Below are 21,694 nucleotides of genomic sequence, written 5' to 3'. Positions count from 1 at the left end.
ATTGTAGAATTCTATTTCCTAGTTCGGCCCAAAGCCAGAGACAAAGATCAACTGTAGACTTTGCTCTGTCTTAATTAGGTGTGTATGTGTATGAAAGACAATCTCTTGGAGGCAAAGATCAAATCCTATTACGGGTAGAAGCTAAAAAGGGAAAGAGCAAGTCCCAGTCATATATCCCAACCCTGGAGTGTGAGATTGTACAGCATCCACTTCTGTCTGCCATAAAGATACATCACGGTGTGCTCAATGTAGTGGAAAAGAGTTCTAGAGAAGTAACATGTCACAAGTAAAATATATTTATTAAATAATATATCAAACATCAGTGAAGATCTTGTCAGTTGTTCATGAGTATATCCTACTTCCGTTTTATGCAACTGAAGCCATTCAGATAAATATTTCATGACATACAGGATGATATCCATTGAAATCCTTGGATCAAGTCCTATCTTCTTTGGTCACTGTGCATTCAGATGCAGTGAATGATTAGATGAATAATGTATTAACCTCAAGTGTCTAAGTCTTGTCTTCTCCATATCATGCTTAACAGCCTAGCCATCTGTTAGCCCTCACACGCTTTGTCACCTTCTTAGTATTAGGGTCAAACTCAATCTGTAATGGTCCACTGAAGAAATAAACAAATCCTGAAATATAGAGGAGATTATAATGAGACATTCTTACAGCAAACAACTTTTACAGCATGCTTAAGTTAGAATAAGAGCAAGTAAATAATGGATAGTATTTAATGGGTTATCATTCTACGCTGCACTGTGTTATATATGCTTCATCTAATTTATTCACTTCCAAAATGGTTTGCCTCCAGAAACTCTAAGTATGAACAGTGCTCAGGCTGTTCGTTCATAGGGTAGCTATGAGTCGTCTACGGCTCGACGGCATTAAACAACAAGCAACAACAATTTATTCTTACCAATAAATCTAAGACAGTACTATGAAGAATAAGAAAAATCCCAGAAAGTTTTGGTGATTTGAATATTCCACCCAATGATAATGTCATTAATGAAAGTTGAAGGTAAGCTTCATCTCCTTTGCATCTGACTTCAGAGTTATTGCTATTAAATATTAAAGGATAATCCCTCCAAAGTGACAAAGTTGCACAATTTTTTTTAAAACCATCTTTTATTTTTTTCCCTTTCTCCTTTTCTAACTAAGTCCTAAATCACAACTTGATGGGCAACTGAACCCCAGAAATTGAAAACATAAAAAGCACATCAGGTGTTAAATTCTTGCCTTGTGTACAATTTGGTTATCTTAATAATAAGATTAAAAATTTCATGAGCTTTATAATTTTCAAGCCATAGTATCCCTATTCATGTTTCTTTCCTGAAAAAGCAACAACAAATTTTTTTTGAGTGTCAAGAATCGTATTTGTTTTTATTTTAGTTTTTAGGTTTTTTTCATTCACATACATTGTGTTTCATAAACTTTTTATTCATGTTATGTTTCATATTATTATTCCTATAAAAAAACCCTGAGAAGGAGTTAGAGTAGAAACTAAGGATCCAGAGCAAACTAGAAGGTATAAAAATAAAGCATCACTGGCGAGCTCTGGTGGCCTAATGGCAAGAGGCTGCATTGCAATCCCAGAGGTGCGCAGTTCAAATCCACCAGACGCTCTGCTGAAGAAGGAGGAACAATCACCTTCCTGTACCAGTCAGATTCGATTTGACGGTACACACATAAGAAAAAAAAATAAAGCATCACTTATTAACTTAGTGATCTCATGATTACCAATTACACCTATGAACAACTAGATTGAAAAAAATGTCAAAGATGATTTGAGTAAGGATGTTAGTCTACTTATAAGGTCATGTTGAAAGACTGCCTTGAAGAAACTGCCTTGAAGCTTCCACGTTAAATTTGAGACAATTTAAAGAACAGAAGTAATGGTAACAATAGGTAAAATATTGTCTTAAATAAATTAATAAGTAAAAACTAATATTTAGGGCAAAATAATATATGTGGCACAACACAAGGAAGCATTTGGTAGAAACAAAAGTAATTGGTGCATTGTAACCTTGTTACTGGTAGAAAAGGAAGATATGTCCAGCTCTCTTCAAATTGTCTCTTATTTCTAAGTTTAGGATTGAAGTTTAATTTTATAAATGCCCATTAACCTTTAAAATTGGATGGATTTTTGGCAGAAAGCAGAGAGACCAGAAGAATGTCTATCTGTGTTTCACTGACTATGCAAAGGCATTTTACTGTGTGGATCACAATAAATTGTGGCTAACGTTGAGGAAAATGGGAATCTCAGAGCACTTGATTGTGCTTATACAAAACCTATCCTTGGACTAAGAAGCAGTCCTCAGAACAAAGCAAGGAAATACTGCATGGTTCAAAGGTTCAAATCAGGAAAGGAGTGCATCAGGGATGCATCCTGTCCCAGTACCTTTTCAATCTGTATACAGAACAGATCATTCAGGAATCAGGGCTTTATGAAGACAAGTATGGCATCAAGACTGAAGGAAGACTCATTAACCTATAATATGCAGATGAGATGACACAACCTTGCTTGCTGAAACGGAAGAAGACCTAAAGCACCTGCTTATAACTTACGTATAAGTACAGTTTCTTATACATTGGGGAAGTTTGCTGTCAGAGACCCCTCCAAAGTGTTAAAGAGCAATGATGTCAATCTAGAGACTAAGGTGCACCTGATCTAAGCCATGGTATTCTCAATTACTTCCTATGCATCAGAATGCTGGACAATGACTAAGAATGACAGAAGAAGAATTAATGCCTTGGAGTTGTGGTACTGGAGAAAGATATTGAACATACCATGGACTGCCAAGAGAGAAAACAAGTCTGTCATGGAGAGCATAAAACCAAGTTTCTCCTTGGAGGCAAGAATTTTTAAGCTTTGTTTCATATTCTTTGAGCACATGGCCAGAAGGGACTAGTATTTAGAGAAGGACATGCTTGGATAGGTGGAGGAAGAGTCCAAGAGAGGAAGACTTTGGATGAGATTAATTGACACAGTAACTAGGGCAATGGGATTAAATGTTTCATAGTCAGTGAGACTGGCTCAAGAGATGACAGGGTTCAGAACTATCATCCATAGGGTTGCTATGAGTCATAGTGATTTCATGGCACATAATAAAACAACACCAACAATATATGTATAAATACGTCCAATGTGCTGAAGAGCAATTATGTCAGTTTAAATCCTAAGGCACAGCTAAAATATTTAAATTATTTGCTAGTAATCTGAAAGTTGTACAATGCATAAAAATGACATTGAGTTATTGTGCTGGAAAAGAGTACTGATGTCCCATGTAGTGCCAAAAGAACAGAGATATGTTTTGTAGAAGGTGGAACCAAGTTGCTCTGTAGAAGTAAGAAGAGTGAAACCTCCTCTCATATGTATGTATTGGGCATGTTTTTAGGAGGGGACTGTCTTTACAGAAAGACCTCATGAATAGAAAGGAGAAGACCATCAATGAAGTGAATTAGCAATGGTGGTAACAAAGAGCTCATGTATAGAAAAGATTATGAGGATAGCACAGGCTAGAACAAGGTTTAAATCTATTGTTTATAGGGTCACTATGAGTCTACTAGAAGGCGCTTGACAACAACATACCTGAAGGGGGTACTCTGGTGGCCTCTATGATAAGGAGTTGTGCTGCCAACCCAAAGGAAAGCAATTTGAATCCTACCAATGGCTCAAATGGAGAAATAAGGATAGTTTCCTTCCATGTGTTTTACAACTTTTGATACTCACTAGAGGGCCAACTAAAAGTTTGTGTTGAATTTAAAGTAAGAAACAACAGCAATCACATAAGAAGGGAGCTCTGGTGTAATCCAAAGTTTGTGACTCTCTGGAAATTAACTTTACTGGGAACACCTTGAGTGAAGATAAATAATCTGCTCCACTTGATTTACAGCCTTGGAAATCTAATGGAGGGTCAGCTATGAGTTGATTCTGACTCAACAACAATAAAAATAAATATATTTAAGAAAATAGCTATAGTGTGAGAGGTCATTCTTTGATTTTAGTTGCTGATGTGAATCAAAGACTTGCAAAAATTATGGGGAAAATAAAATGTAAACCCAGCCTATATAAATTTTGTAGAGTGTGGAGTGAAAGGATATAAGAGTGAATCATTTCAGAGTTGTTTTGACTTTCTGCTTCATCTTCATACCTTAAAATATCAACAAGTGCCCCCATTGACAAATAAACCAGTCTCCTCTTACCAGAATTTTTAAGTGCAGCATTGATCTTTCGGTTAACTCCTGGAAAGTCTTGAATTGTTAGTCTGGGGAAACCTTGATCCATGGACTGGCTAGCCTCATCAAATCTGCACCAATAGAAATACAGTTTAGAATTTTGTGAATCCCCTGTTATCTACCAGTATAAAGTAACAATAACGTCCCAGTGTAAAATCCAGGATAATATTTGCAAGTGGTATAAAGGACTACAATAAATACGACTTTCCACAGCTTATTATGTTCCATATTTAAAACCATATTTCCCCTAAGAAAGAAATACCCTGCTATTCTAGAGGGTGTAACCATGTGTTTGAAGTTAGTTTTCTAAGCCTGAATGTATAAAACCTATTTGTGGCCACTTCTAATTGTGGTCCTTTCAGTCAAAAATATATGAGGATTGTGTGTCAGGTGTTGTTGCACTGGTAACCAACGTATCAACTCTACAGGACTTCTGCAGGAGAAAGATGGGAAGTTTCAGAAAATTATGGGTAGTTATAAGTGGGAATCTGTTAATTGACAAATGGATTTACTTTTGGAATTTGGGTTTACAGACTTGACCAAATACAGGAAAAAAAGTAAATGAACTTGTTTGTCAAAAATGAAACTCTTGATTCTTTCCTGTACTACACTTCTGCAGACTTTGTCTCTAGAACATGTCATATTTGGGGTTCCTTTGAAACCAAGAAAAGATATGCAGTTAAGATCCTTTAGCTCCTTTATGAGTGAAATGTAGACAACCTCCTGTACAATTTATTGCCTCTCAAAATTCATTAGAAGATCTACTAGAGATTGATTTTTAACTTGAAGGGACACAGTAACAATAACAACAACAGCAGCTGTCTGGACCTGAGTTGGTGTCTTCTGATATATTTTGGTTCTTGGATATATCACTCACTGATCAGCTTCTATGAGAACTCTGTTATATCTAGGACATTGAAAAACTGTCAGTTTTTAGAAAATTTGAAGTTAGTGGAAATTGGAGAGAGTAGGATTTAGAGATTTTCTTAGAAAAAATAATAAACACCCTAATTAGGCTTCCTACAAAGTTGTTCATATTTCGTATTACCTCCAGTATTTCTCCTGTACAAAAAAGTAGGTTTTCCCGCTATCCTTATCAGAAAAAGCTGCATCAATTTTCTTGACTGTTTGAGGAAAGCCCAGTGTGTAGATGCTTCTTGGATAACCTGCTTGTAGCTCTAGGGTTTTGAAGGCCCAAAAGTGATCCGCTATTGAAAAATAAATTCAAAACATTTTGAGTGGAGGCTTTTGGTTTTAGAAATGACTTCAATGTGCTATTTTATTAAAGATGAAAGTTTAGTTTTAATTCCTAACAAGAATTCAAATAACTAGTTATTAATAAATGTGCTTTAATTAATCAATGAATAAATAAGAAGACCTTTATGCCTTTTACCTATTATCCATAAATTATAATCATCAATTTTAGTTTTTTCCTTTTCATTGTTGATGACATCTTAATCTGGATTTATAATCTAGATTTTTTTTTATTTAAAAGTTCTCCAAATAACTTATAATTGAATTTTAAAAAATTGAAAGGAAATTGTTTAACTTACACTTGTATTCTTGAAAAGGAGCTAAAGCACAAGTTGGGAAGAAAGTATTTATAAGCTTAAATGATCACATTAAGAAAGAAAATCAGGCTTATTGGGCCAATACAATATAGTCTGAAGGAACCTCCAAGACTGCAGAACAACATAAACAGGACTCGTAAAGGGTAGATGAAAAACCAATTAATTTTAACATTTACTCAAATTATTATTAAATAATAAAATTTCTGGTTTTCTTCCTTAAAAAGAATTTTAAAAGAAAAGCTGCAATTTAATGAGTTAAACAGCAAACTTATGAAGGTTTCCAAAGTATATGGAATTGAAATAAAATGAAGGGAAACTATAACAAAGCAAAACCTATAATTAATTATTTAATAAACTTATAAAATTATTTTATTAGAGAGATAATAATATTAGTCAATTTATCTATTCCCGCTCTAATATTGAGCGACTCTTGTGGCACAATTATTTAAGTTTTGGGCTCCTAACTGGAAGATTTATCATTCCAAAACCTTTACTTCTTTCTTAAGAGACTTGTCAATCATCTTCTGCCAAGACGGTAGCTTTGGAAATCCTAGAGGGCAGTTCTTCTCTATCATACGGGGTCACTATGAGGATGAATCAATTCCGTGGCAACAGCGTTTTGATTGTTATAATACTACATATCACAGATATCTGGTAAGATATTTTGAAGGCACTGGATTCGAACCCACCGGCCACTCCACAAAGAAGTATAAGTAATCTCCCTAACAGTGAACTGAATTTAAAAACCCGCTTAAGGGTCAGCTATTGGTCAGTTCTGGCTCAATGGCACTCAAAACCCCAAAGCTTTATAATGCCCTGATGTGTTATCTTCAAAGATAAAAGTCAGTACTGTGCAACAAAGTGTGTTTTTCTTTTTTGTAGTTATTCAGCACCTTTGTTCTTAAAAAAAAAAAAAAAAGAACCATCTGCAAGTTCCAAGAATAACTTTTAAGATTTTCATTGAAATTACCTTGTAACTATGTCCAATCTCCTGCGACCCTATGCGCAGAAGCTCTGAAGCCTGCCCTGTCCTGAGCCAATCTCACTAATTCTGACACAGGAACCCTAATTGCCCCAGTCACTGTATCAATTCAACCTATCAAGGTCTTCCTCTCCTACCCTGTCCCTCCACCCTTCCAAGCATGATGTCCTTCTCCAAGGACCTGTCTCTCCTGGCCACGTGCCCAAAGTATGTGAGACCGAGCTTCAAAATCCTAGCCTCCAAGGAGAAATTTGGTTTCAACCTCTCCAAGACAGACTTATATTCTAATTATAGATAAATGATATTTTTTTAAAAAAATACTGGGGCTTTTCTACCTATGAATATACATTTTCCTCTGTTATTTAGGTCCCACTGAATGTTTTAAAATAAAGCATATAATGTTCTATGTAGATATTTAAGTAGTAGCACTAGATCATTTGTTAATTAGACCCAAAAAACCATGAAACATTTAACACCATTGAATAAATTCATGTCATGATGAAATTTTTGCAACAATATTTCTTTCAACAACTTGAAAATTCTTATATGCTATTCACCTTTAAATATAAAGACAGTATCCTTGGCATGAGCCTCATATGCAGCGTCCAACCTTGATGGAAGAGAGGGCCAATGTGAGGAAATACGAAGCAGTACAGGTTCAGGAAATCGTTTCATTAGTCTCCAAAAATGTCTGTAATACATAAAAATTGAAGATGACATTCTCCATTAGATATTTGAGAGAATAGAGAGACGAGCCTATTTGTTTGCATATTACACTTTTCTACAGAGTGCTTTAGATCTTAGGAATTGTTCTAAACAGTGCAATTATTTAACTTGTTTTATGTCCTAAAGCCTGTTTCAACATGTATATAATATACTCATTCATACATTGCAAAAAAAATTTTAAAAACGTTAAAAACCCCCCTTATTTATGTTTGTATGTTAATTAAACATCTTTGGAAAAATACAAAGAAAATTGGTAACTGTGGTTGCTCATATATGGGAAATGTATATGAGAGATGAAAAGAAATTAGTCTTTTAGCTATTTATTCTGGCTTCTGTCTCTATATTTTGTCCTAAGCACATATCCAAAATGAATTAATTTGCATAGTTGCCTTTATGAACTCATTTACACAGTTGCACTTAGTAGCCAAATTGGAAGCCATCTTATTCTTATGAGCTAACAATGCTTTTTAAAAGAAATTAATCTTTAATTGTATCTAAAAAGATAATTATTAATTTATTCAAATTATATATTGTATGTGCTAGGTCTATTCCAGTTTGGAGCATGCGTAAGTGACTTTATATTGAACTATTTTTTATGGACTTTGTATTGCACTGACAAGAATTACTACTTAATTGAAATGATGAAAGTCACACAAGTGTTGACTTTCGTTCATGAATTGATATGGTTCGCCTATGACTCGGTGGCACTTAATAACAACAACAACAATTATGAATTTATTTAAATTATTCACATTTATTAATTATTAATTTATTCAAATAATCTATTGTATGTCAATTCCAGTTTGGGGTATATGTAAGTGACTTTATATTGAACTATATTTTTTCATTGACTTTATATTGCACGGACCAAAATTCCTATTTGTTAAGTCAGTTAAAAAATTATCTAAACAATGTTAAGAAGTTAAAAATGCAATAAGAACCTATAACAAAGAGAGGATAAAACAGATGAATGGGACCTTCTAAGAATAAAATCCCTAAGCACATCCAAAAACTTCTCCAACAGGGTAAAAAAGGAAGACACAGACTGAGAAAAAAAATTTGGCAATGGCATGTCTGATAAGGAACTTATATCTAGAATTTATAAAATACCTGAGCACCACAACAAGATAAAGGTAAATAACCCAATTGAAAAATGAGCAAGGCTATGAATAGACACTTCACCAAAGAAGACACACAGATGGTGAACAAACACAAAAAGAAATGTTCAAAATCCCTAGCTCTAAGAGAGATGCAAATCAAAATGACTATGAGATATGGTCTCACACCAGTAAGAACAGTAAAATTTAACAGAACAGCAAACAACAAATGCTGGTGAGGTTGTGGAGAAACTGGAACTCTTATTCACTGTTGGTGGGAGTGTAAAATGGTGCAACCATTATGGAAGGTTGTATGATATTTTCTCAAAAAGTTGGAAATAGAAATATCATCTGACTCAGCAATCCCAATACTGGGAATATACTCTCAAGAAACCAGAACTACCACCCAAGCAAATATATGCACACCCAAGTTTATTGCGGCTTTGTTCACAATAGCAAAGAGTTGGAAACAACACAAGTGCCCAACAACAAATGAATGGATTCAGAAACTGGTATAGTCACACAATGGAATACTATGCTGCATTGAAAAAAAAAGAAAACCAAGGAAATCATGAAATAGTATGCAAAATGAGTGACCCTGGAGAATATGATGCTGAGTGAAATATTTCAGTTACAAAAAGACTAATACTACATAGTGCCAATGTTGTAAGGTGGGACTGATAATGGGGTTGGGGGAAACTAAGAAGGGATAAATAATGTTTACTGCATTTAAACAGATGAGGGAGAGAACTGTTTAGGAGGAATATATGACTAGGTATTATTGTCATGACAAGAGTCCAGAATGAAAACTGCATAGTGGAGTGGATTTGGGGTGGTGGGGTGGTGGGGTGGTGGTGGTGGTGGTGGTATAACAATGGAAGAATTTTTTTTTTACTTTTCAAAGAGAAAAGCTAACTGGGGGGGGAGGGGTGGGCAGGGAGGAAAGTGTGCAACAATGAATGAATGGAAATAAAAATTTCTGTAAACTTTCATGAATTTTTTAAAAAAATGCTTTAAGCACTAAATTGGAATGATATTAAACCTTAGAGGAAACATTTGATTTTTATACCTGTCAAATTTTTGCTATTGTTTTCCTATCTAAACATTGCAGGCTAAAAGAATAATAATTTAAAAACTCAATTCATTGCTGTCGAGTCATAACCAACTCATAGCTAACTACACAATTGGATTTCCAAGGCTGTCAGTTGCAAAAGGAGAAACTGCAAAACTTTTCCCCTAGAAGCTACTGGTTAATTCAAACTGCCAGAGAGCAATGACCTTTGTGTTAGAAATGCAAATCTGTACACAATAGAGAAGGGGTGGCGGGAACCCAACATTCCAGTCTCACTTGGTTTTAAAGAAGAGAGTTTCTCCTCTCATAGTAGTGACTGCATCAAATGACAAGTTAGGATCACACTTGACTGGTGGCTGAGATTTTGTAGAAATGGATTCCTCGGGCATCGTGGTTTTATTAGAGCAGGAAGGTGGAGGTCCTAAAGAGAAGAGATGTAAGAGTATAAATCTTAGAAGAAATGGGATACTATGTTAATTGCTATGCTTTTCAAGCATTTGAAATTTCATGTATTATTTCATGTTTCCACCATTGCAATTCTGAAGATTGCAATTGTAATGTTTTCCAGTAGCATTGTTGTTGTTGTTAAGTGCCGTCGAGCCGCAGGCGACTCATAGAGACCCTATGAAGGAGAGTCCTCGACGCTTGGGTGCCTTTCTTCCTCTCTTCAGGTTCTTAGGGTTTCCGGAGGCAAGCTATTATGGAAGTGGATGCCACTCCTCCTTCCACGCTTGTTTAATCAGGAAGCTCCACCCCACTCTCAGTCCGCATTGGGTAACCAGCCATTAATGCATTTGACACATCAGTGTCACAGTGTTCATCAACCACAAGTGACCCCAGTATGGCAACTTGTACACCAGGGCTATACGACCTAGAGGAATGTCTCCAGTAGCATCACATACCTTATTTTTCCAAATATCACTCACCATAGAGATATTGAATTTGTTTCACGTCATCCTGAGAAAGGCACAACATGGATTGTTTTTCTGGTTTCATGTAGAATGTGTACATCAAAGCTTCAGGGTTGTTTGAATGATAGAGACCCAGGGCATGACCAACTTCATGAACAGCCACTTGGAGAAAATTTTTCCCTATGTGAAAAATCATAAAGATTCAGCTCTTTAGCTCATCAATGCTCTTCAATACCATATGTAATTCATGTCAGCTTAATCTTACTTGTGGGATGATTCACTTATTGGCACACATACTTCATAGAAGTAAGTTTTTAGGTTGACTTGAAGAAAATATCTAAGACAGATTTTCACCATATCACTCCTTTGTCCTCTCCTTGATCCTGAAAACCAGCTCACTTTTCCTACATTGACAGTGATAAACTTGGTTTGCAAAAGACAATACTTTGGAGAGATTAAGACTAATAGAATTCCAGTAAAGTTAATCCTTTTTGCCTCTAAAAAAATTGGAAATTTCTCAAGTTTATTAATATGTACTCATGACAATTTCAATTCTAGCTCTCTGCATGCTTTATTATAATACTTTGTTTTCTCAAGCTGCCCTTTGAAATCATGCATTCAGCTCTTTTATTCAACATTTTAGTGCAATATTCAGAATCTCTTCTGATATTTATTTTGGGTTTTTCTTTCTCATCTGTTTCTGTAATGACCTTTTCCTCTCTTTGTGGATGATATCCTTAATAGTATCTCACAATTAATCTGGAACATCATTGGTATTCAATGCTTCAAACTTATTGTCAAGAATTATAAGCATCAGAATCAGAGGGAAACTAATCAATAACCTGCACTATTCAGATGACACAACCTTACTTGCTGAAAATGCTGAGGACTTGAAGTACTTGTTGCAAAACATCAAAGAACACAGCCTTCACTATGGATTGTATCTTAATGTCAAGAAACCAGATTCTTATCACTGGTCAACCCTAAAACAACTTCATCTTACTTAGATCCACAGTCAATACACTTGGTACCAGCAGTCAGGAAACTAGGAGACGTATTGAACTGGGAAAGTTTATAGTTAGGGGCCTCTCCAAATTATTGCGGAGTAGTAATTTCAGTTTGAGGACTAAGGTGCATCTGATTCAAGCTACAGTCTTTCCAATCACTTGATATGCATCTGAGAGGTAGACAATGATTAAGAATGACTGAAGAAAAATTGATGCCTTTGAACTGTAGTATTGTAGAACGTTACTGAACATCCCATTGACTGCTAAAATTACAAACAAATATGTGTTGGAGAGGTGTAGCCAGAGTGATATTTGAGGGTAAAGATCATAAAATTTCACTTCATATACTTCAAGTTTGTTTCTAGGAGGAAATATTTCTTGAATAGTGACATGATGCTTGCGCGGGGAGAGAGTTGGCGAAGGAGAGAAAGACCCTCAACCAGGTGGATTGACACAGTGTCTGCTGCAATGGACTCTAGTGTGTCGGGAATGGTGAGGCAGATACAGAATAGGACAGGGCTCACATCTGTTATTCATAGGGTCAGTATCAGCGTATTTGACTCGAGAGTACCTAACAACAGCAAGAAGTCATGATGAGTTCAACAGATATGAATCATATAGTATTCTTTTTATTCCTCAAATTCTTTTTAAAACACAACATGTTTCCCTGCTTTTTTGTAAAGGTTCACACAGCATTCTAGTTACTGTTCAGCAAATTCTACCCAAACTGTGTAGTAAAAATTGTTACAATGTCAATAATTCAGGAACATTCTCTATTTCTATGACCATTGTTTAATTTCCATTAATCCAGCTTTCCTGTACTATTACAGCCTCATCTGAGTTTTAAATTAATTGTGGACCATTTTATTCATATGTTGTTGTTTTTGTGTACTCTCAAGGCAGAATTGACTCGTAGTGGAAAATTCAGAGGGTTTTCACGGGCAGTCAATGGCACAGGGGAGCTTGCCCATCTCTTTCCCTTGGAGATTCTGGTGGTTTAAATCATGTGCCTTTGGGATTGCAGCACAGCTCCTTACCACTAGGCCACCAAGAGCTTCCTTTAGTTATGTAGGTAATTTTTTTTAGGACAATACTATTTATGGGTGATATTGGTTATTTTGTAGGTTAGCTCTGGTAGCCAAGTGGTGAGGAGCTTTGCTGCAATCTCAAAGGCACATGATTTGAATTCATCAGCTGCTCTGCAGAAGGATGGACAATCTCTTCCCTTGTGATTTTCAGCTTCTGAAAATCTCCCAGAAGGTCAGCTATGGGTCAGTTCTGACTCAATGGTGCCCCACAATGATAACCTGTTTTCTATAAGCTGATCTCAGGTGTTGAATTTAGTCCAAGGCTTGAAGAATCTCTCAAGGCAATTGTTCCACCCTCAACAAGACAGTGAGTCTACTTCTCTGCTTTAAGGTTTTCTTTGTTTTTAGGGATTTAAGGTTCTGTTCCACACTCTTCTCTCATTCTCTCATTCTCCATCTGTTGTGGTCCTATTGACAGTGGTCAGGAGTGATATTTGGCATCAACTAGCTCTTTTTTTTTTGGTCTCAAGGTATGTAAGAACATGGCTGTGTACACTGTTTTTTAGACAGGATTCTGCTTTGAGTGCTCTTTTTTACATGCTCCAGATCCATGGAAACCAATAATTACACAATGGCTCACAAGCTATTATTAATTCAGACTATTATTCAAACTCTTAGCTACAAAGCTGTTATTTCCAATTGCTCTTAACCTGAGCTGTTCTATCTATTTTTAATCATAATTTTTGAAATATGAAATAATTTTTGGTAGCCAAAACCTCTCTGTAGAAGGTACAATTTGAGGTATAAATAAAACAGGGACATGACTTTGTTTCTAGAAATAAAGATAACCGGATTTAACTTATCTTTATATTATAAAGAGAGCCTTATGGAAATTAGTACTGGAATGTATTTAAATAAAACTCTAGGCAATTATATGAAGAAGTTTCTCAAATGAAGTAGATCATCCCATTCAGCACAAGCATCAGGTATGAAATCTTTCTAACAATAATAAAGATTTCAATCAATTTTAGAAGTAATGACTGTCTCAACAAAATATTTATAAACTTTAGAAATAATTTGAAAAAATTATTTATAAATATATAAACATATATATAATAACACAATTATTTTTAGTTTGTTTATGGACTTTAGTCATACATAACTAATTATAGATACAGATATATATACAGATAGAGATATAGATACATATATAGATATATAGCTATAGATATGTAGAGATAGCCTCCTGAAAACCTGCATGAAGGTCAGCTATGAATGGATTCTATCTTGATGGTAATGAGTAAGTGTTTGTATACTCAAAGTGACTCAGAGCTACCTTCCATCTGTCTCCAACTGAGCAACTGGTGGAATCAGTGTACCTTTGGCTGTCAAAGCAACTCCTAACAAAGGCCGCCAGAGCTCCATTACTGAAATAAATTTAAGTGGTGCATATTATGCTTGAAATAATACACAGTAAAGGAAATAAATGCAGCCATTTTATAAAATTCTTTTTCAAGTATTGGAACAAAGAGGGCTTCGGGTTTCTACTCAAATATTAACAAGTAACAGCTACATAAAACATTTCTTTTACTACTAATTTCGGATATTTAAATTATTTCTAGACAGAGCTGAGGCTTATTTCTGAAGTAACTCAAGAGATTTATGACTCACCTGAATAATCTCCTGTCCATTGTATATCATCATAGAAATGAATATCTCCACCTAACCCTCTTCCAGGCAAATAGGCATGAGCCAGAGAAGAGTTATCTACCTCAGAAGATCCAAAGTCTTTATGATCTAACAGGCAAAAAAAAATTATATTGGACAAACAGGAGATTAGAATTTCATTCTGGTGTTTTCTAATAAAGTAACATCTGCAAAATGTATATGTATATTTCAAAAATTATTTTAATTTTTGTTCTTTTTTTACCTCTCCTCATAAAAGAGATCATTATGTCAGCTTCTTCATCATAAAGCCTGGTGAATGTGAGAGGAGTCACCGCCTTCCAGAGTTTCAGAGCTTTCTCAATGGCAGAATCAACAGAATAACGTGACAGCTTTGATGTGTAGTTCGTAATTCTGTAGGAGGAAAAGAGCAGATATGTTCTTCTGTGACAGTAACTATAAATGTTTTCACCATATGTAAGGACATCTGTGGAACCATTACCTGTATGTAATGTTAGTTTTCTTCCACTTGGTTGTACGAGGTAATCTAGAGAATTGACCAACCATGGATCTTCCACATATGGGCACAAGTGTCTCCTCTAGGATGCCAGAGTCCCGCTTCTTCATCACCTTCAACCCAGAGGACCTCTGCATTTCCTGGATTTTTTTAACCACAGCACTGCTGTCATTTCTTCCCACAAATTGTTTTATATCCTTCCCCTGATTATAGCCATTTTCAAGGTTTTCCTAATAAAATAAAAAAACCTCATAGTAATTTTTATAACTGTGTAGAATTGCTCGAATTTAATGTTATGCTTTAATTATCCTCTAGTTAAAGCAAAAGTAAGTAGCACCCTGTATGTGATATTTCATTAAGACTTCTTTTTTCATTATTGTATCTTGATGGTGGTATGATTGTTTCTCGGTGGCTTTATCGTCACCTTCAAAAATTATATGTTCTTGGGTTTCTTTTTCTTTCTCCATTAAAATGAAAAGACTTTCTACATCCTAGTACTTAATATTACCTGATTTTAAGTTATCCCAACACAATAAAATCTAAACTCAAAACATTCTACTTTGTGTTGGAAAATCAAATGAACACATTTACTTCTCCACTTGGGCTGGTCAGAGTTGTCGTAGTTTTTATCATTAATTACCTGGACAACGTCGATGTTTGAATCTTTCCTCACTGTCTTGTCCAGTGTGTAAGCCAAGAGAACTGATGGACATAATAGCACAAAGATGATAATACTCTTCATTCTCGTTGTCTTCACTAAAAGAAGCCACCTTCTCTCTCTATTGTCTTTTTCTCTCTACTTTCAAATAGCAGGACTTATATAGAATGACGATGCTTAGATCATGATGTGTGTTTGGTGACTCATGTTTGAGTATTCCTGTACGTGGCTCCTTTTTTGTATCTAAATGACACCAAGAATATTCACCAAAATTCAGTGTGAAAATGATACAAACTTCATCAGTAATTTCCCTTGACCTTCTCAATTTGCAAGAGAATCTCTAGGGAATGACTTTTATATATATAAAGAGGATAAGATAATGTGTTTGTGTATTTATTGAGAGGAAGTTGACAAGTCTGGTCAAAGGTCAAAAGATCAGGCCTCCCAGGATAAAACAAAAAAGGAAAGCCAGAAATAGAATGTGTCCTCAAGGCATAACTGCCTTCTTTGTCATGAGATCAGATCTCCCTGAGGAGATACTGAACATTTTGATCAAAGATTCCAAATAAGAATTCTGATCCAAAAAAAGTGAAAATGCTGGAAATAATTTCAAATTCTCATGGACTCTGTAGATATTCTGCAGTCAGGGAGGGTCAATGCTGAACAAAATTACTATGTCTGAGATATGTGCTTTCAAGACTGAACAGGAATGTGCAGGGCTATTCTCCTTAGCAGCACGTACTACCTCCACACCAATTGAGATTGAGTGGTTAGAATGTGGTCTTCAAGAGTTTAAAGACTCTTCTTTTTCTTTTTTTTCTCTCCTCTCCCCTCTCCTCTTTTACTTTTCTTTTTCTTTTCTTTTTTTTTTTTTACATGTACTGCCCAATACTCATACTTGCTTTATTGATATTACTTGGCAATTTATTGGACAAAGGTCAAAATTTTTTTATTAAGTACATTCCACAGTACAAAGCTGTCATGAATAATACAATTTAACAGTTTAAGTAGCTGTTCAAACACAAATTTATTTCAAACAAATAATTGGCAAACAACTAATTACAAGTTGTAATTAAACTATCTCAGTGCTTTAAAACATTAATATAACAGTAATTTACAGTTGCTCAGTTATGATTAGCAAAATAATGCCCAGAATATGGCTGGGAATTACTATTATAATCCCAGGATATCTGAATTCCTTGGTGTCAAAGCCCCCTGCTCTAATTTAATAGACACAATTTAAAGGTTGTGTGCATATTTCAAGGCCATGATGTCCCAAGGAATAAAAAGAACTTCTTCTATACTAAACATGCAAAACAACAACAGAAAAAACTATTCTTTCAGAGGGGTTGCCCACCCTCCTCTCTCCAGGGCTCTCCTAACCAGTGTGATATGAAAGCTGTAAAATGAAGAACAGGAAATAAAACTCTTCTTTACAACAAGTTACTTGTTGTTGTTTTAATGTGCCATCCGGTTGCCTGTGAACCATAGAGACCCTATATACAACAGCTCTGAAGCCTGTCCTATCCTGAGCCAATCTTAGTGACTCTGACACCTATCCCCCTTGCTCTAGTTACTGTGTTGATCCATCTCCTCCAGGGTCTTCCTCTCCTATGCTCTCCCTCCATACTTCTGAGCATGATGTTCTTCTCCAAGGATCAGTCCTTCCTTGTCATGTGCCCAAAGTATGTGAGACAGAGGTTCAAAATCTAATCCTCCAAGGAGAAATTTGGTTTCACCTTCTCCAAGACAGACATATTTGTTTTCTTGGCAGTGCATGGTATATTCAAGACTCTTCTCCAGCACCACAACTCAAAGGCACCTGATGTCATCCTTTCATTTCAATGATGTCATTGTATAGCTCTCTGATGCATAGCAAGTAATTGTGAAGACTATGGCCTGGATCAGGTGCACCTTAGTCTCTAGACTGATATCATTGTGTCTCCGAACTCTGGCTAGGTCCCTGACAGCATATATACCTAATGCAATTTGTGTTTTGATTTCTTGACTGCTGGTGCCAAGAGTATTGATTGTGCAGCCAAGCAAGCTGTTATTATTAACAGTCTCAATCTCTTCTGTACCCATCATTGTGTTGCTAATTGGCCTAGTGGTAAGAATCTGTGCTTTCTTGATGTTGAGCTTCCATCCATATGAAATTTGGACAATGACTAAAAATGACAGAAGTAGAATTAGTGTTTTGAATTGTTGTAGAAGAGTATCAAATATCCCATAGACTGCCAAAAGAATAAACAAGTCTTTCCTGAAGGAAGTGCAACCAGAGTGGATGCTCCTTAGAGGAAAGAATATAGAAACATTGTCTCATGCACTTTGAGCATGTTGTAGGCAATGCAAAGTCCTTGCAAAAAAGACATCATGCTGGCAAAGGTCAGAGAACTAGAGTAAGACCTTCAATAAGATACATTGGCACAGAGACTGTAACGATGGGTTTGATCATATTGTGAAGCAAGGTTCAGATCTGTTTTTCAGAGAGCAGGTATGAGCTGCAGTTGACTTGATGACACTAACAACAACAAGAACAAAAGCCCCAAGTTAGAACTAATCACTGATCCAGGCACATCAACCTGTGTGCTATACAGCATGGAGAAGGGACGTCAGATTGAAAAATCAAAGGGTTGGAGAGTTACCATCAGACTCTAAGTCAGTTAAATGACTTTCACAAATATATAATAGTTGAAAGTAATTAATTTCTCTCATATATAAAAATGAAATGTATATAAACTCATTCAGCTCTGGGGGTGAGGTATGTTGTTCTGATAACCCAAAACTTAACGTTTTCTGATCATTCTAATCCACCAGTGCCTCAGCAGGAGAAAGATAGACAATCTTTTCCAGTTTGACTTGTAACCTCAAAAAACCTGCTGGAGGGTCAGCCTTGAGTCAGTTCTGACTCAACCACAATAGGGGAGACACAACCTCATTCAGAGGGCTAATGGGGTTTAATGATATGTTCCTTGCCGTTTGTTGTTGTTAGGTGATATTGAGTCAAGTATGATTTATAGAGTCCCTATGAAGAACAGATATAAAAGCTGTCCGATCCTGTTCCATCCTCACAATCTCTGACACACTAGAGTCTATTATTGCAGTCACTGTGTCAATCCATTAGGTTGAGGGTCTTCCTCTCTATTGCTGACCCTCCACCTTTGTATCTCCAAGGAATAACCTCTCCTAGTGATATGCCCAACGTATGTGGGATGAAGCTTTATCAACTTTGTCACACAGGAGTCCAGAATGAAGGCTGCATAGTGGAGGGGATTTGGAGGAGGGATTGTATAACAGTGAAAGAATTTTTCTTTTACTTTTCAAAGAGAAGAGATAACTGGGTGGAAGAGGTGGGCAGGGAGAAATGTCTCTGTAAACTTTGATTAAAATGAATAAAAATTAAAAAAGGATGCACACACACACACACACACACACACCACACACATACACACACACACACAAACCAACCCAAAAAACTTTGCCTCCAACGAGCACTCTGACAGAACTTTCCCCAAGACACATCTGTTTTTTCTTTTGGAAGTCCATGGATATTCGGTATTTTTCTCCAATACTAGAGTTCAAAGACATTAATTCTTCTATTATACTTATTCATTATTCATCTCTCAGCAGTACCTTGTTTATTGTTGTAACGTGCTGTCGAGTCACCTGCGACTCATAGTGACCCTATCTACAACAGCCAGGCTCACTGACTCGACACACCTAATCCCATAGCCTCAGTTATCCTGTCAATCCATCTCATCTGGGGTCTTCCTCTCCTGAACTGTCCCTCTACCTTTCTAAGCATGATGTCCTTTTCCAAGAACTGGTCCCTTCTGGCCATGTGCCCAAAGTATGTGAGTTGGAGTTTTGAAATCCTTGCTTGCAAGGAGAAACTTGGTTTCACCCTCTCTAAAACAGGCCTGTTTTTTTCTCTTAGTGGTCCATGGTAAATATAAATTAGTCCTCTTTATTTCAAAGTGTATTTTGTTGTTTGGTTTCTTCTTCCTTTTTTTAAAAAGTTATTAATTTTACTGAATATTTGCAGAGATTTTGGATTTCCATTCATTCATTGTTGCACTTTTCTCCCTGCCCACCCCTTGCTCACCCCCAGTTCACTCTTCTCTTTCAAAAGTAAAAGAAAATTTACTTCATTGGTATACAATCCTTTCGCACTCCCTAACTCCCGCCACCCCGAGTATACTCCACTCTGCAACCTTCATTCCAAACTCTTATGATAATCATAATACCATATAATATATTGCTTTTGAATTGTTTTCTCCCTCATCCGTTTCAAAGCAGTATACATAATTTATCCAATTTTTCTCATTCTTACCCCAATCCTGATTGTCAGTCCCATTCTACAACAGTGGCACTATGGTTTCTTTCCTCAATATTTTCCAAAACAGATTTGAAGGACTATGTTGTTGTTAAGTGCCATTGAGTTGTAGATGACTCCTAGCGACCCTATGAACGAAAGACCTGAACACTTGTATAACTTTCATTGCGTCTCCAATTTCATAGGGTTTCCAGAGGCAAGCTATTTTGGAAGTGGATGCCACTCCTGCTTCCAAGCTTGTTTTAATGGGGAGCCCCACCAAACACTGTCCACCATGAGTAACTGTTCTTACATTTGACATATCAGTGTCGGTTGTTTAGCATCACAGCAAACATGAGTTACCTCTGTACAACAAATGGACAGACCAGTGCTAAACCACTTAGAAGAATGTTTGACCAAAACAGTTAAAATCAGGCCTCAGGGCTGCAGATTAAAATCACCGAGGGGGGGGGGGAAGCTTAGAGAGAACAAAAAGAAGAAACTGGTCCCAAGAAATTAAGAGGCCTTTATGAAATGGTCTGAGAGGGAAGCCAGGTGATTGCTCCCAAAGAAGGTCAGAATGACCTGCAGGTAAACAAGAGCTTCCTTTTATAAGAGCTCTTTAAGGACACTGAGAGGACGGCAGTTTGCTTGGAAATTGGGAAAAGCGCTGCTGTCAGGATGTGATCAGCCCAGGGAAATGAATAAATAATTTTAAATATAAAATTCAATCATTCTCTTTCCAACCTCATTTCCATCAACAGGCTCATATTTACCAGCTGTTGTTCCCTCTTCACTGTTTTCTACTTTTGCATTCCAGTCATTAAGACATCTTGATTGCATGTTCAGTCATTGCTGATGTCAGATGGATCCTGATTGAAAGTAAGGAATACCAAAATAATATCTTATTTGTGATTTATTGACTATGCAAAGGCATTTGACTGTGTGGATGATAAGTTGTGGCTCGTATTTAACCTATACCTGAAGCAAGAGGCTGTTTTTATGAACAGAACAGGGGAACTCTGTATGGTTTAAAACTGAAAAGGGAGTGTGTTAGGGTTGTATTCTCTCTCCATACCTATACAATCTGTATGTTGAGCAAATTATCCGAGAAACTGGATTCTATGAAGAGGAATGTGGCATCTGGATTGGAAGGAGACTCATCAATAACCTGTTTTATGCAGCCTTGGTTACTGAAATTGAAGCACTTGTTGCAGAAGAACAAGGAATGCAGCCTTTGCTATGGATTGAATTGCAATGTCAAGAAAACAAAGATTCTTACCACTTGACCAATAAGTAGTTTCATGATGGATGGAGAGGAGATTGAAACTGTCAAAAGCTTCATTTTGCTTGGATCCACAATTAACACCCTTGGTATCAGCAGTCAGGAAACAAGGAGATACCTTGCTCTGGGAAAAACTGCAGTTAAGAAACTCTCCAAATTATTGAGGAGTAATGATGTCAGTTTGAGGATGAAGGAGCATATGATCCAGGCCATAGTCTTTCTGATTACTTGATATGCATCTGAGAGCTGGGCAATGAATAAAGATGTTGCTGATTTCTAGCGAGTTGAGCGTGACTCATAGTGAGCCTATGAGCAAAAGACTTGAAGACTTTCAATAACTTTTTATCATCAATTCTCAAAAGAAAAAAAAATGACATTTTTGATGTATGATGTTGGAGAAGAGCACTGAATATCCTGTGGACAGCCTGGAGAAGAAACTGATATGTCTCGGAGAGGGTGCCGCTGGAGAGCTCTTTGGAGGCAAGAATGATGAGGCTTTGCCTCACATACTTTGGACATGTTACTAGAAGGGTTTATTCCTTGGAGAAGGACGTGATGCTGGTAATGGTTGTGGGTTGATGAAAAAGAGGAAGATCCTTAACCAGGAGGACTGAC

At 36.4% G+C, this 21,694-nt stretch overlaps 1 protein-coding gene across 1 annotated transcript; it reads right to left on the bottom strand.

The window, feature by feature from the left end:
• Positions 1–540: 540 nt before the first annotated feature.
• Positions 541–15,563, bottom strand: LOC102862538 (stromelysin-1-like). The gene is made up of 10 exons (XM_006887354.1): positions 15,462–15,563; positions 14,807–15,051; positions 14,570–14,718; positions 14,311–14,436; positions 10,620–10,784; positions 9,970–10,114; positions 7,356–7,489; positions 5,294–5,453; positions 4,213–4,316; positions 541–641 (listed from the first exon to the last, which is right to left on the bottom strand). Exons 1-10 carry the CDS (start codon positions 15,561–15,563, stop codon positions 541–543), a joined length of 1,431 nt encoding a protein of 476 aa, XP_006887416.1.
• Between the last annotated feature and the right edge of the window lie 6,131 nt (positions 15,564–21,694).

Source organism: Elephantulus edwardii, unplaced genomic scaffold, assembly GCF_000299155.1.
Source record: "Elephantulus edwardii isolate Elephantulus edwardi_28Jun2011 unplaced genomic scaffold, EleEdw1.0 scaffold00056, whole genome shotgun sequence".
In the NCBI taxonomy this organism is placed as follows: Eukaryota; Metazoa; Chordata; class Mammalia; order Macroscelidea; family Macroscelididae; genus Elephantulus; species Elephantulus edwardii.
This window is presented reverse-complemented; position numbering and strand designations above follow the sequence as displayed.

What these genes read in the sequence shown, in the direction of transcription:
- LOC102862538 (XM_006887354.1), bottom strand. Translation starts at nt 15,563, where the DNA reads ATGAAGAGTATTATCATCTTTGTGCTATTATGTCCATCAGTTCTCTTG. An exon ending in CAAACATCGACGTTGTCCAG is followed by an intron (nt 15,052 to 15,461) that starts GTAATTAATGAT and finishes TTATTTTATTAG; the next exon opens with GAAAACCTTGAAAATGGCTA. An exon ending in TACTGTCTTTATATTTAAAG is followed by an intron (nt 5,454 to 7,355) that starts GTGAATAGCATA and finishes ATTTTTCAATAG; the next exon opens with CGGATCACTTTTGGGCCTTC.